The 15,265-nt window shown below is 42.7% G+C and overlaps 1 protein-coding gene across 2 annotated transcripts in view; it reads left to right on the top strand.

Moving 5' to 3' along the window:
• Positions 1-15,265, top strand: part of PLOD2 (procollagen-lysine, 2-oxoglutarate 5-dioxygenase 2) — a 116,020-nt gene that overhangs the window by 52,734 nt on the left and 48,021 nt on the right. For both annotated transcript variants that reach the window (XM_015413584.1, XM_015413583.1), the window contains exon 4: positions 13,647-13,810. In XM_015413584.1, the coding sequence (XP_015269070.1) occupies positions 13,647-13,810 (164 nt within the window). The remainder of the gene's footprint in view (positions 1-13,646; positions 13,811-15,265) is intronic.

Below are 15,265 nucleotides of genomic sequence, written 5' to 3'. Positions count from 1 at the left end.
GTCCCTAGAAGTCACTTGTAAGGTGGTGACATGGAAATTTGTCCATTCCTTTACAATCCTTTATAGGATTGACAAATTAGCCTCGGCAGAAGCAGCATTTGACAGTAGAGTGCTCCTTCAGGCCCTGTAGGCACTGGAAGTTGTGTGACCCACCCGGGGGGAGCACTGCTTTTTTATGTCCCAGGAGTAAGGAGTCAAGGACTGCCCCACTCCTGGACCACCGGAGAATGGAAGATTTGTATTCATTTACCATGAAGCTTCCTTCTCTGTGGTCCAGAGTGGGGCAGTCCTACCCACCCTCTCTTGATGGACACGACTTCCGGTCCTTTAGGTTTTGCAGTGGTTCAGAAGTTCATGAATATGGTCTAACTGATTACGTGATGTGGTGGACTGTTGCTGTTTGTTTGCTCTAATGGTTAAAATACAGGTTTGTATTTGGTTAAGCCCATGGCTGTGATGGTATTCCCCAGTTGTCTGAGGGGGAAGGAGTTATTTTTTAAGTGAATTTACAGCAGTTCGGAGGTGGCTTTCGGTATGACTGGGAATCAGAGGATAAGCCCCTCCCCTCTGGGATCAAAGTTTGCCGGCCCTGCCTACGGAAGGGGGAGGTGCTTTCCTAGGAGTAAGGAGTCAAGGACTGCCCCACTCTGGACCACCGAGAAGGATGCTTCACGGTAACTGAATACAAATCTTCCATTTTAATCTATTGTGGTTTTATGTTTGATATAGCATTGTGAATGACATTTGGTTGTTTTGTTTAACTGAGCAAGTTTAAATGTTCTCATGTCAGAGAAAGATGGTAAAATTGCAAGTTACTTTCCTCATAAAATAATTGTTCAGTATGATTAGAGGCGTGATTCAAAAAAGGATGCAACAGTGAGGATGCTACATCTACTGCAAAATGGGACAGATTCAAATTATATTATTACTGGAAAATGCTGGTTTAAATATCATAGTAATAAGAGGATTCAGAGACCAGAGAAATAAGTTGTAGGTATAATAAAGAAACTGAAAAATTAGCTAAAATAAAAGCAATACTAAGATAAACTAGCTGTGCATGAATGCTTATTCAGTAAGGTAACAGTTAAAGTTGAAGATGTGGTTAATAAAATCTGGACAAACATTTTGATTATAGCAGATGTTTCTGAAGAGATACAATGGAGGGAAGAAGGATAGCTTCTTTATGAGCCTTAAAGGCTGAAAAGGAAGCTAGGGTGGATTCTGTGCTCAGACTAAAATCTTATTTTGGTGGCACAGATAAACATTTCAAGTAGTTAAAAGTGGTTTGATGGTTAAACTTCCAGTGGATTGTTTGGAAGAAGAGTTTTTGGGTCTTCTCTGGTAGAGGCCACAGTTTGGTCTAGCTGGGAAAAAACCCTCAGCTTTAGAAATGTTACTGAAATGGAAAATGAAATGTGGTAACTAAGATATAGAATCATAGAGTTGGAAGGGGCCATACAGGTCATCTTGACCAACCCCCTGCTCAGTGCAGGATCAGCCGTAAGTATTCCTGACATGCGTTTGTCCAGCTGCTGCTTGAAGACTGCCCCCCCTTTATGAACACTGTGTTACGTGGTCATTCTGCTGGCAAATAGAAAGCTTAAGCTTGGTCCGGTGTACTCAAATGGCTAAAGAAGAAGGCCAAGAAGGACTTGGAAGTCTTAATTTAAATAAATTAATTTTTTAGGAAAAGTCTTTTTAAATAGACAAAAAAATAAGGTTTCATTTCTAGATGGGCTTAAGCTTGCAGATATATGCAATTTTCTTGACTGGCAAAGGAGTTTAAGTTTATGTAGGTAGTAATCGTAGTGCATTAAAAAATCCCTTGCAAAACATGTAGAAACTATGGCAGGCATGATAAACAAATTGTTACACTATAGGCAACCATCTTTTCACAATACCACCATCTTTCTCAAAAGACTGCTGTTTCTCCCTGGCCTCCAGTGGTGTTGTAGGCCACAGCAACTAGATTTTCCAGTCTTCAGGTGGGCCCTGGAGTCTAAGAAATTCAAGAGATCACCAGACTATAGAGATAAGTTCCACGGGAGAAAATGGCGTCTTCAGATAGTGGACTCTTTGGCATTATACCCTGTTGAGGTCCTTCCTCTCCCCAAACCCTGCCTTCCCCAAGCTCTGCCCCCAAATCTCTTTTCGAACCCAGACCTGGTGAAATTAAACAGTGCAAATGTAGACAGAATGCCAGGATGGTTTGCAGGTGGAAGCATTTCCTCAGAAAACGCCCTAATACATTTGCGCGACACAAGAATCAGAGGTTCAGTCTCAAGAGGATGTTGACAGGCAGCATTTCAAAACAGACAAACACTGCATTAATGAACGGTAATTACAATGGATCGTAAGGAGGGATTTGTAAACAAAGCTTCAGTATTTGTATTTTCTCCTCCCTTTCTTACCCTGCTGCCATTACTACCACTTCAAAAGCAGTCTGAACACCGCAATATGCTACCATTCTGGTAAAGATAAAGAGAAGGAACAACATTAGGTCATTCTGCTTTGCGGTGGAAAATGTTGTCTGGGAAGCAGTGCTCTGGAGTGCATCTGGATTCTTTCATGGGCTGAAAGTTGCTGCTCTTGCAGCAAAGCCTTTGCAAAGAGGTCTGTACTGCTTTTAGCTACCACTTTCTCTTCTCACTCAGACTCTTCTCTGTTGTGCCTTGTGCTCTAGTACAGACTGGGCCTTTGGCAGCATGAATGAAGGGTTTTCTGTAGCATAAACCAACTTTTTTTTTGAAAGCTGGAGAAACTCCAAGACACACTTTTTACATTCATCCTTCTGCCAAACCCTGAGAAAAGCAAAACAGTGGGAGTCTTCATAAACCCACTAGGTAACTTCATACACATTGGTTTTTCTAATGTTCCTAAATACCTGCCATTCTGTACAGATCTCTGGAAGATTCCTGGTGTTTTATTTTTCCCTTTCCTGTTTTAAGCCAGCCCCTGTGTGCTTGTATGCTTGTGTGCGTGTTAGCCATAGTTCTTTATCAATGGGATTATCTACCTTTTAAAAAATAATCAATTTCCTTTAAGTTTTATCTATTTAATAGCTATGGTATCTGTTTTCTTACTATGTATTCAAGTTACTGCCATGGTTTCTGGTCTGAACAATTCACAAAATCAGCCCAGAGTGGAGATTCAGTAAAAAAAGTCAACACTCACTGAGTAGAATACATATACAGGCTTCATAATCTTCTATGAGCCATAATCACTTCCTTCATTAGGGAATATTTTATGTACTTTTTTCATGAAGTCTTTTGCCATGAGAACTCAATAGCACAAAGTAGACATGTCCATAGAATAAGCTGCTCTATATTTTTCTGTATAGTGTCAGTGATTTGGAGGGGACAGACACCAACTATAGCATATGTTGACAACAATTTCTCCAAAATCAGACAGGGCAGGCTAAGTGTGAACCGTAGTAAAGGCCTCTGCATATACCTCTTTTTTTTCTTAATGTACTTTTTAGAATTATATCTGCAGATGAAAACTCAACTCCTCAGAGAAGCCAGTTTTAACATATGTTCCATCTTCTCATTCTCTTAGACCTGTCTAAGTCATTATGCAATCTTCAATCTACACAGGGGATTGATAGAAGTGAAAGGATAGAAAAGTGCACAGCAAAGTTGCGCAAGTTAGTTTTACTTTTAATTTAGTGTGGTGTTCAGACTCTGGTAATTCTACACTTTTGGCAGTAGAATCTGTCCATAGCTATGACCTTTATAATGGCTCGTAACTAAGAAATAGCTGCTCTTAGTTTGTTTTTCATTAAGGTTGATTGCTTTGTTTTTACAAATGTCTCCTAAACATTGTGTGTGTGTGTGTGTGTGTGTGTGTGTGTAAAGTGCCATCAAGTTGCAGCAACTTATGGTGACCCCAGCAAGGGGCTTTCAAGGTAAGTGAGAAGGTGAGGTTCTTTTGTCCCTTCTAGGTGCTGACCCTGCTTAGCTCCCAAGATCTGAAAAGATCACTATACTGCCTCCCCTCCCCTTCTAAACACTAGGGCATTCTTAGCACTTCAGAGAATACCTCGACACCTTGGTAGACATTGTTTTAAGGACATTCCAGTTTTCCAAATCCTTATCTACTTCTAAAGCCATAAACTTCCTCAGGATCTTATGTTGTTGTTATGCCTTGGCTTGGCTTTATGGTTTGTTATTCATTTTTCTTCAGTATTTGTTATTTTATTGTATGTTACTTTATGAGCTGCATTGAACTTAACTCTGGAGAGATGACATGTAAATTTTCTAAGTAAATAAATATTTTCCCTCTCCTGTGCCTTCATTTCTGGACGTTTGTTCTTATTATATACACAGCCTTTGTATCTGCCATGTATTTTCTGTGTGTCATTTCTGTGTGTTTATGGTCATTATGATCCTAACTTTGGCAGATTGATAGTTGTGCCTGTGTTCTGTATCTGCCATGTACATATAGTCATTTCTCTGTGTTTATGGTCATTATGATCCTAACTTTGGCAGATTGATAGTTGTGCCTGTGTTCTGCCACTAGCCTCATAGTGCAAGGAGAAACCATGTTTTCTTGTCCTATTAATGGAACCTGAATTGCCTCTTGTATTAGGATATCTAATATCTACTGGAATCGCCGTACCAGTCCTTCAGGAGAGTCCTTGAGTGGTACAGTTATGCCAAGGAGGAAAAGGACCATTAGTGGAACCTTTTACATATACTTATGACATCATGCTAGGATGGTATCAGACTAGGATCTGTGAGTCAGGATTCTGTTGAAGCTTGTTGGGTGTCCTTGGGCCTATCATTCCATCTCAGTTTAACCTTCCTCAAAGGGTGGTTACTGTGAGCATAACATTAAGGAGGAAAAAATAATGTTGTACGTTGCTTTGGGTCTCAGTTGGGGAAAAGAGCAGAATATAAATTATATAAATAAGTATTTTTTCATGAATATTGGGGCAATGCATACCACTAAATGTGAATGGAGTTAATAAGCAAGAAGTATGAAAAGGGCAATTATATTTCCACATACAATAGACATGCCTATCTCTGAAAGACAGCCAAAGAGTGACTGCTTATGAGCTGTTTTTCATGTAGCCTGTTCCTGGGCATAATATACTGCTCATTACTACATGCCCTGTTCCAGCTACCCACTTCTGGTTTTCTTTTTGGGAAAGCTAGTACCTCACTTAGGACTTATGAAACTTCCCACATTATATCTTGTGATCTATGGAATGTCCCACTTGATATTGCTCAGTTCCTCTTCTATCTTCACAGCTGGATAAGAGTTCTATCAAGCTGTCTTGTTCAGTCCTAAACACTGGTAAATCCATTATCATCTCCCCACTGCCCTTTCTGCATTTCCCTCTGTAGGAGTAGTTGTCTGGGAAGTCTGTAGAGAAGACAGAAGAAAAGGTCAGGAAGCAGGAGGGAGACTGTGGAAGAAACCAAGAAACCACAAGCAGCTTGAGATATGCAAAGAGAATAATAGTTTGACAAGTGGACGGAGAGGATGAGGGAAAGAAGAAAAATGGGGAAAGAATTCCCTCCTTATATTCTGCATCTTTGTAGCGTTCAGATCTATTTAAGCACATATTCATGGTTCCAAAATGTACAACAAATGAAGGATGTTGTTTTTCTCTCCTATAGTGGATTGAAGCTGCCAAAAAGCAGAGAGCTCAAATGCTTTTGCCACTGGATTTTTTACTACTGGGGGAGATTGTAGACAGGAGAGGAAGGGTGAAGGCTGCCAGAGATCTCTGAGTGCTTGAAGTATCAGCAGCTGGAGATTATGTTCTGGCAAATTAGTATGTAGAGAGGGAGAAGGAAGAAGGCCAAACTGTAGTTTACACTCTAGTATCAATATGTATGGACAGAAAAAAGGTTTGAAAAGCTGCAGAGAGAATTGTAGATAGGTAAAAACAAAACAACCTATGAAGAACTTCAGCAAGAGAATACTGATGAAGACATATGCACCAAATTTGTGTTATTAATCCAGGAGTGATTCCGTACCCAGACTGACCTTGAATGGTCCAGGCTAGCCAGATCTCAGAAGCTAAGCAGGGTCAGCCCCGGTTAGCATGTGGATGGGAGACCACCAAGGAAGTCCAGGATCACTATGCAGTGGCAAACCACCTGTGTCCATCTCTTGCCTTGAAAACCCTACAGGGTCCCCATAAATTGGCTGTGATTTGATGGCACTTCATGCACACTATGGTACTATTCCAAGGCGTTCCAAATGGCAAGACCATAAGAGCAGACATGCTGGATCAGACCCATGGTCCATTTTTTTTGTGTAGCATCCCGTTTCACACAGTGGTTAACCAGATGCCTCCAGAAATCCTACATGCAAGGCATGGAAATTTCCCTAAAGTCTGTTGCCTGTACACTCTAAACATTTAATCCAGCAATTCTGCATGTTATACTTGAACTCTGTAACAGACTGCATTGGATCCATCACAAAACTTCCACTTGAGCTAGACCTCTTGCTCAAGTGGAAATGCAGTATCTGCGCTAACTTCTTATATCTCCTCCACTGCAATTTCCACTTATACAAAATCTTGTGCAATGAATCCCAGGGTTTCAGGAAGTGAACCTAGCATCTTCTTCATTCTTAAAATGGCTCCCTAAGGTCCAGTATGACAGAGGTTGGAGAATGGTGCATAAGATCTTGTGTTCGTATCTAGGCTTGCCCAGTCCCCCTGGGGGGCAGGGAAACCCCCGCCCCAGAGGCCCGTTCCCCACCACCGGCAGATCGGGCTCCGGAGGGAACTCCAGCCCAACGTGCACGTCGCCCGGAAGTGACGCGGGCACGCCAGGCACGCTGGGGGCGGGGCCACGTTCATCCAAGGGAAAACTCTATGGTTTTCCCTTGGATGGTCGTGGCCCTGCCCCTAGCGTGCCCGGCGTGCTCGTATCACTTCCGGGTGATGTGGATGCGGCTTTGCCAGGAGTCCCCCACTGCGGCTGAATTCACACTTGGCAACCCTATACGTATCCCATTGTCTATATGAACAAACTTGGCCAGGAGACAGAGATGTTGGAGAAGGTCTTTCACAATCCCTTCTGAAGTATAGCTATGCTAAAGAATTTTCTTTTTCCATTTGTGCATCACTGTATGTAATGCTCTGCATTTTATGGGAAGTTATTTGTATTTGCCAGAAAGGTAATTGTTAGATGGAAGCAACTTGACGCTTTGCTAGCAGAGATTTGGTTGAATGGAATCAAGTCAGTAATTGTTTCTGTGCCTTGATAGTGGCCTTTTTGACTTATTGCATTCAGAGTGCAATTATTCCAACATGGGTAATCAGACTGATTAATTGCTTTCCCTTTTCTTGGTATATTGTCAGACCCTTGAGTTAATCCACTCTCAGTCTAATAGTCTTTTATGAAAGCTTTATTAGAAACAGAGATTTAGATGTGTGCGAGAGAGATCCCTTGTTTAAACTAGAGAACAGATCAAGGGTTTGGTATTGTATAGGCAAACGGTCAGTGTCCCATAATGCAGTGGTCATGCAGTGGGCATTCATCCTCTCCCCTCTTTCACTCCTCCCCCTTCATACTACACAGCACTACAAAGTTTATCATTCAGCAACAGATATTTTCTCCAAGGATGAGAGGCTCCCTAACGGGCCAGACACCTTGGGGCCATTCTCATGGGAAAGTTGTTACAAGCAAGCTAATCTAACTTTTACAACACATACACACAGATATATTGCATTCACACACACCCCTCCCATCCCTCGGAATTTATGGCAGAGAGAGCTAGAAAGAGATGAGACCAAATGGTCGAAGTGGCCCAAAAGTGAAAGTAAACTACAAAGGTGGGAACAACTGAAACAAATGAAGACATTAGTCAACATGACAATCAGCAGAGCCCGATTCTGACATATATATGGAAGGAAGGGTCTTCCCCCCCCTAAAAACAAAGAACACTATACACTATTGTGACAGCATCATGTCTTAAAACCTACAATAATCCCTTCCTCTTTAATAGTTTTCTTCCAGGAAACATAAATTGGGAAAGGCAGTTCATAACAATCAAATAGCGGTATCCCCTGTCTAGTGAGCTCAGTTGTGCTTTGTATATCCTTAATGCTCCACTCCTATATATTTCTTCTCAAATATCTGCTTGTAATTTGATATAAAGACTTGGCAATGCCAGCATGATGTTGTGGTTAATGACTGCATGTGGTAGGTTCAAGTATCTGCCTGTAATTTGATATAAAACCTTGGAAATGGCAGCATCATAGGTAAAGGTAAAGGTTTCCTTGCTCGAAAGCCAGTCGAATCCGACTCTAGGGTTGCGGTGCTCATCTCCGTTTCAAAGCCAAAGAGCCAGCGCTATCCGAAGACATTTCCGTGATCATGTGGCTGGCATGACTAAACACCAAGGCGCACGGAAGGCTGTTACCTTCCCACCGAAGTGGTACCTATTTGTCTACTTGCAATTTCTGGCTTTCGAACTGCTATGTCGGCAGGAGCTGGAACTAGAGATGGGAGCTCACTCCATCATGTGGCACGCTTGGGTCTCGAACTGCTGAACTACTGACCTTCCACAGCCTGCAGTTCAGCGTCTTAACCACTTGAGCCACCGCAGCTCCTGGCAGCATCATACAGTAGGGTTAATGATTGGCTGTGGTAGGTTCAATACATAGACCCCATCCTAAACATCTAGTTGTCAACTTCCAGGTGGGCCCTGGAGATCTTCTGAACTTACTACTAATCTCCAGGCTACAGAGATCAGCTTCCCTGGAGGAAGTGGCTAGTTTGAAAAGTGGAAATCCCTGCTGAACTCCCTCCCTCTGCAGGCATTGTCCAGAAATTTCCCAAGCTGGAGTAGGAGACCATAGGTGAAGGAATTTTGGTTGATTTATAAGGTTCTGAAAATCCATAGATTCCCTAGGTGTTTTTATTAAGATAAGACAAGTATACCTGACTTTTTTGTTGCAGGATAGCATTGTTTTGTATTGGTGTTGAGAACTGAGTGCCCTTCTGCCTTGGCCTTATATTCCCTTTAAATAACTTTTGCAAACCAAACTCAATTTTTACCCGTTTATATCACTGATAACCAACATCTTTCATGAATTAATGCTGGATTCTGTGCCACAAAATCATTTTTATTGATAAAAGTAGCTGTCAGTGAAACTGAGATCTGTTCTAAATTTATTGGCCTGCTGTTTTTATTTATTTTTTTTCCTGGCAAGTCACAGTCGACTTATGGTGACCCATAGGTTTTTCAAGGCATGAGACATTCAGAGGTGGTTTGCTGTTGGCTTCCTTTGTGTAGTAACCCTGGTGTTCCTTGGTTCCCATACAAATACTGACCAGGGCCAACCCTTTACCTGGAGCTCTGGGCACTCCTGTGGGGAGGAGGGGAGAATCCTGGTTGAAGCTGCTGTAGTGCCTTTATAAAAAACTGTTCTGTTAGCACAGATGTTCTGTACACAAATGTGTGAGGCTGGACTGAAGCAGCTCAACTATGAAACACCTTTGAACATCTTGTAGCCATAAAGGGCTGGAGGATTTTTCAAATGCAAGGAAAGAGAACAAAATATTAGACTGAACTTAACATTCAGCAATAGGGTTGCCAAGTCTGGGCTGGAAAATACCTGAAGACTTTGGGGGTGGATCCGGGAGAGGGGAGGGGCCTCAGCATGGTACAGTGCCATAGAGTCCACCCTTCAAAGCAGCCATTTTCTCCAGGGGAGCTGATCTCTGTCAGCTGGAGATCAGTTGCAAAAATGGGAGATCCCCAGGCAGGGAACCCAGGCATGTTTAGAATGTCTTTCTTTCCCTTCCCCAGATGGGTTGGCTGGGGAGGGGAAGAGGAGGTGGGCAAACATGTCCCCCTTTTCCCCTGAGCCTCTCCGCTTTTGTGAAGAAACTGAGGGAAGGGGGGGCCTGGAGAAGATCAGGCAGGGAACCCAGGCATACTTGCATGCATGCCCTTTGTCAGGGGGTGGGGCATATGCAAATGTGTTATGCAAATGAGCTCCTGCGCCTCTTTTTCTATGAAATGACCCCTGCCCGCAGTCATCGGCAACCTGTGCTGCTCCACCACTGGAGTTAAATGACACCAGGGAAAGTCTGGCGTTATGTTTGCTGATGGGCCACAGACGGACTTTCCCCTATCTGATCACTCAAGCACGCTCTCAAGCCATCGGGATAGTCTGATCATTCCATCCCAACTTGGTGCTGGTCAGAGAGTCAAGAATGTGGGCAATGTTTAGAGAGATTTGGGATTTTCAGTGATCAAGCTACTGAGCTTCCATGCCCTAAAAAGTTCTTTGCTGCTCTTCATGATGAGCAGAACCAGAAAATATTTATGAAAACCAACAAATGCACGCACCATGTATTTAGGTTCCAGGACTCAGCTTTGATTGGTGTAGATTAGGGCTGCCATCCTCCAGGTAGGAAAAATGTATCAAAAACTAGACATGCTTTGGTGTAATTACAATAAGAAAAATAGGGCTCACCAAAGAAAATTACTCTTCTATATCTTTAACACACTTAGTTGTATTATTATACCAAATTTCCTTATAACAAATTTCCTGTATTAACTATCATTCATTCATTATATTATATGAAGTACATTTCATGAACATAAGCAAAGCCAGTAAATGATAATATGAGTACAATACAAAACCATACAAAATCTTGATGTAGTTATTCTTGATGTTGTTTTGGCTGAGCTCCTGGAATGTTTACTCTTTGAGACGTCCTGACGGAGCTGTAAAGTGTGCAAAGCAAACTGAGTTCCTGAACAGTGTTTATCACTCCTTCATTTGAAAACATGTAGTTCCAAGGAATATAAGAGATAAAGAGAACACACTTTCCTAGGATTAAACAGCGGTTTCGTATGTCTTTTTCAACTCTATCTTTCAGTTGGTGTTTGTCACCAATCTCTTGCCATGGCACAAGCAGGAATGACAATAATGTGGATCAACGCATTAAAATGGACAGCTGAAGAACATATGCTCTACCGATTCAATCTCACTTAAAAGGCATGGGCATAGCCTTTCAGAGTAGGGGGTTTTATAGTACCTGTCTTGAATAACCACAGATGGAAGGGCTTTGAACCAGGGTCTTCCAGAACCTAATCCAGTTAACCACTGCACTATGCTGGCCATGGTGATTAAACAGAACCTCCAGATTCAGAATGCTCCTTGCTGGGGTTAAGCAGCTGCAGAAGATTTTGGCCTCTGTATCTGTTTTTAGGGGCCTACTGGGACATCTGGTTGGCCACTATGAGGAAGAGTGGTCTAGATACTATGGGATGCCAGACTAGATGGGCCTTTGATCTGATATGGCTGGGCCCTTGTTTGACTGACCATCACATTGTACTAAAAGCTTTTATTACAATGGTGAGAAATAAAATACATTTTCCGTCAATGAAATTGGAAATGCATCCAGCAGCTGTAGCAGCTGTTTCTTTTAGACAAGTACTAATTTGACAACTTTATGATATTACACTCGGTCTTAGCCAATAGGCCAAGAAGCGATGATATTATCGTGATATTACTATGAAGTTATTAGCAGGAATAGCTGAGTTCAGGGTTTGACTAGGTTATGCTGATTCCACAGATGAAAATGCTAGTATGAGAACATTCCATTAGAGTGATTTTGCATATCAGCTCAGAAAGTTTTTCTTTTTCTTTAGAAGACTTGGAAAGAACATAGGTATGCTACTTCTAAATTGTTTCAGCTGTGTGCAGCTGTCGTTTAGTTTTATAGGACATTATTACAAAGAACTAAATGCATCTGTTCCTCATTTGACCTTTTTCTTTCTTGCTCAGAAACAAATTTAAACCTATAATAATGGCTTTTTTTTCTGGAATAAAACCACTAATGCTTCTTAGGACTGTACCATGCAAAATTACATCTGTTGGTGCCAATACCTTTCAGCAGCCTGGGTGTGGCAGAACCAAGAATGTGTGGTCCTGATTTCTTTCTCTTTATTACCTTGCCATGTCATTGAGTCAAACCCAACTTTTACATGACAAAATAAACATAACTAAGTAAGACACATGGACAGAGAGAAGAAACCAACACTCCCAATTGTTTGATACTCTGGACCTCATGCAGAATCTAGGGGTATGCACCAAGAAAAAAATAATCATTATACTTTCATATCTGGGATTTTGGGGGGAGGGTTCCATAATTGCTTATGTTTGAGATTCAAATCTGTGTGTTTTTTCATGTTCCGGTGCTTCAGAACCATTCCTTTCAGTGGGGAATATACTGGATGGTCCTGAGCAGCTGTTTGTAAAGATAATGGCACCAAAATTGCACAAAACATAGTTCTCTCTCTGATCTAAACTGTCTACAAGTTTCAAGTGAATTGGATCAAGGCGTTTGATCTTACAGTTCCCCCAAAGTAGATGCCTCTTGGCACAGGCACAGTTCTCTCCACTGATTCAAGTGGGCGGGGGATGGAGAAAGCCACTAGCATTTAAAAAAATGTCTGCTTTCATTTCCTTTTCCTACTGTTACAGTGACTGACTGACAATAAAAACAAAATTTACCTTGACACTGAAAACGCTGCATTTGCCATGCTTCCTTGCTGTGAACAGTTTGTTTCACAAAATGAGGAAGAGCAGCCGCCCTTCCATTATTCTCTATGGCAGCCTGGGGGACGGTGGTGGTGAAGTGGCTGTTTTCTGTCCAGTGACACCAAAATCATACAAAGGGGAGCATTGCCTGTCCACTAAAGGCTAACCATGTTTTAAGCGAATTGGATCAAGGGTTCCAGTTCCGCATGCCACAGAACAGGGTTCCCTAGGCACTCTACTTTCAGAGAAAAAGGCTCTGCACTCACGAAGGAGGGAGTGAAGGTGAACTGCAGCTCTCTGCAGCTTGTCTCCAAAGATGATTGGCTGGGAGTTCTCTGTGTCCCCCCCCCCTTGCAAAGATCCGATGAAAAGGGATAAGTGTCATTGTTCAAGAAGTGGAATCAAAGAAAAACATGACCCCATTCTGCATTTCTGCGAAACACCCAAACTAAAAAAAAAGAACAGATTGTGAAGGGAGGAGAGTTTCGTAATACCAGCAACCATGGGTTTGGATTAGCATTCTGGGAAATCACCATACCAACCCAAACCATCATTTTCCATGTATCTTTTCAGGTCAGGAATTTCTTTATGCACACCCCTAACAGATGTCTGTGCTTTTTTGGGTAGCAGAGTTTGAGAAGTGTCCTGAGATAATTGTGTTACTTTTCATGTGCTAACCACATGTGTCAAAAATGAAGTCTGGGGGGTTGCCTCTAACACATGCTCACTTGGGATCAGTCAGGAGTCAATGCAGGACAAGGCAAGCCAGATGCCTACTAGAAGAAAGGGGGTGTTACTGGAAGAACTGAAGTGTACTATCAAGTTTATGTAGAGAGACTTGCCCCTGGAAATTTGATATAGAACTGAATATGTGACAATTCATGAAAATAGATGTAAAGAAAACCCATGGATGAGATGCAGATTGATGCAAGAATAGTTGAATGAGGAGTAAAGGAACTGGGGGTAGATGTGGGGCTATACCATGATAGAACATATGCCTCTGAAACAGTTTGAATATGAAGTTGAATATACGTAGCTTTAATATTTTTCCCCTGTTGCTTTTACCATGGAAATACCTTTCACAGTCTCTTCCCCCTCCTTTTTTAAACTTCAGCTATGATGTTTTATTTGCTGGGGGATCTGAAGAATTGCTAAAGAAGTTCCAGCAAGCTAACCACAAAGTAATATTTGCAGCAGATGGATTGATATGGCCTGATAAAAGACTGTCAGACAAGTACCCTGTTGTTCGCAGCGGTAAACGATTCCTTAATGCAGGAGGTAAGAAGTGTTAGAAAAGCACCAAAGGGTTTCTTCAACTGCTATTGGAGGAACTCTGCATTCACTGTAATACATTATGTGAAAATGCAGCTTTAACTGATATGCTTCTTTATGACATCAGTTTTATATTGCAGTTGTAAAAGTCCAATCCCAAACAGCTTTCCTTTGAAGTAATTTCACTGAGACATATTTCCTGGCAAGCATATTTCAGATTGAGAATATATGGGTAACTTGTTTTTAAATGTTATAAACTACCTTATAATTCTAACAAGTACTAAATTCTCACCTTATAATATTCATAGTTTTTATTTGGTAAGAAAACATGGAAATTAGAGTAGCATTCTGATGCATAATTTAATTTGGAAATCCCATCTCAGGAAAGACAGCTAATTTTTTGTAGGAAAGCTAAAGGAACTTTCTCAAGTGGGTTTTGCAAATCCCTAAAAACCCTACAATTACTAGCAAGATATCAGTTGTAACTGATTGTCCTTTTAGCATATCATTTAATTGCATTATAAAGATGGACAAGTTGGGAGATTACAGGCTTATTGTGATTTCTGTCTTTCTTTGGCCTTTTTACTTGTTAAATAGACTACCTCAACTCCTTTTCCAGTACCTGTGTTTTCAGGCACAGTAGTACTGCCATGGCCAGATGACTGCTCTCTGTCCTATCCTGGTTTCTTTTCCATCTGGTTTAGACTACAAACATTCTGGGGAGAGACTGTGCTCATTCTGCTTTTGAACAGGTGTTTGGAAGTATTTGGATTTTGCCAAAACAAGACTCTCTCTTCCAGTAGGCTTGCTGGAAAGACAATGTCTAGGATCCTGTGGCAAATCTTTGCTAATGAAAAACATGTCCATTAGCAGAACAAGACATGCTCATTGATTACCTCCCCTTCTCACTACAGCCCCCAAATGTCTCCTGAAATGCTTGTGGGCCAAGGGACCCCCAGGAACAGGATGAGGGGCAAATCAATGGTCTACAGTGGAGTGTCTCCCTTCCAGGCCCGTAGCCTCCATGGGGCCCACGGGGCCCGGCCCCCCTGCTCGTTTTGCGGGCCCCCTCCCTCTCGATCCTCTGCTCCCCAGGGGGGCTTGGCTGGCACTGTCGGGATCCGCAGCGACGCGCAAGCCCGCCTCCCTTCGCCCTGAGTCAGCCGCGGCAGAAGAGCGGCGGAGCTCAGGGAGGGAGAGAGAGTCCCCACAGCAAGACCCCCTCGCCCGCGGAGCGCGGCGGCCACGCGGCTCCAGGCAGGCAGGCTGAGCGGCCGGGCCGGGGAGGCGCAGGAGGAGCCGGGCAGGGGGGCGCGTGCACGTGCCAAAGCGCCTGCTCGCTCGCCTGGTCCCGGCTTTAAAGGAGCCGCGCGCGCGCTGGGCTGCAGGCAGGCGCCGCTGAGTGGCCCGGGCGCGGGAGGAGGGGGCGTCCCAGGGGGCTTCGCTCAGGATGGGCACCCC

Source organism: Gekko japonicus, unplaced genomic scaffold (assembly GCF_001447785.1).
Source record: "Gekko japonicus isolate JY-2015 unplaced genomic scaffold, Gekko_japonicus_V1.1 scaffold285, whole genome shotgun sequence".
Taxonomy (NCBI): domain Eukaryota; kingdom Metazoa; phylum Chordata; class Lepidosauria; order Squamata; family Gekkonidae; genus Gekko; species Gekko japonicus.
The sequence above is the reverse complement of the archived record's forward strand: the minus strand, read 5'-3'. Positions and strand labels throughout refer to the sequence as shown.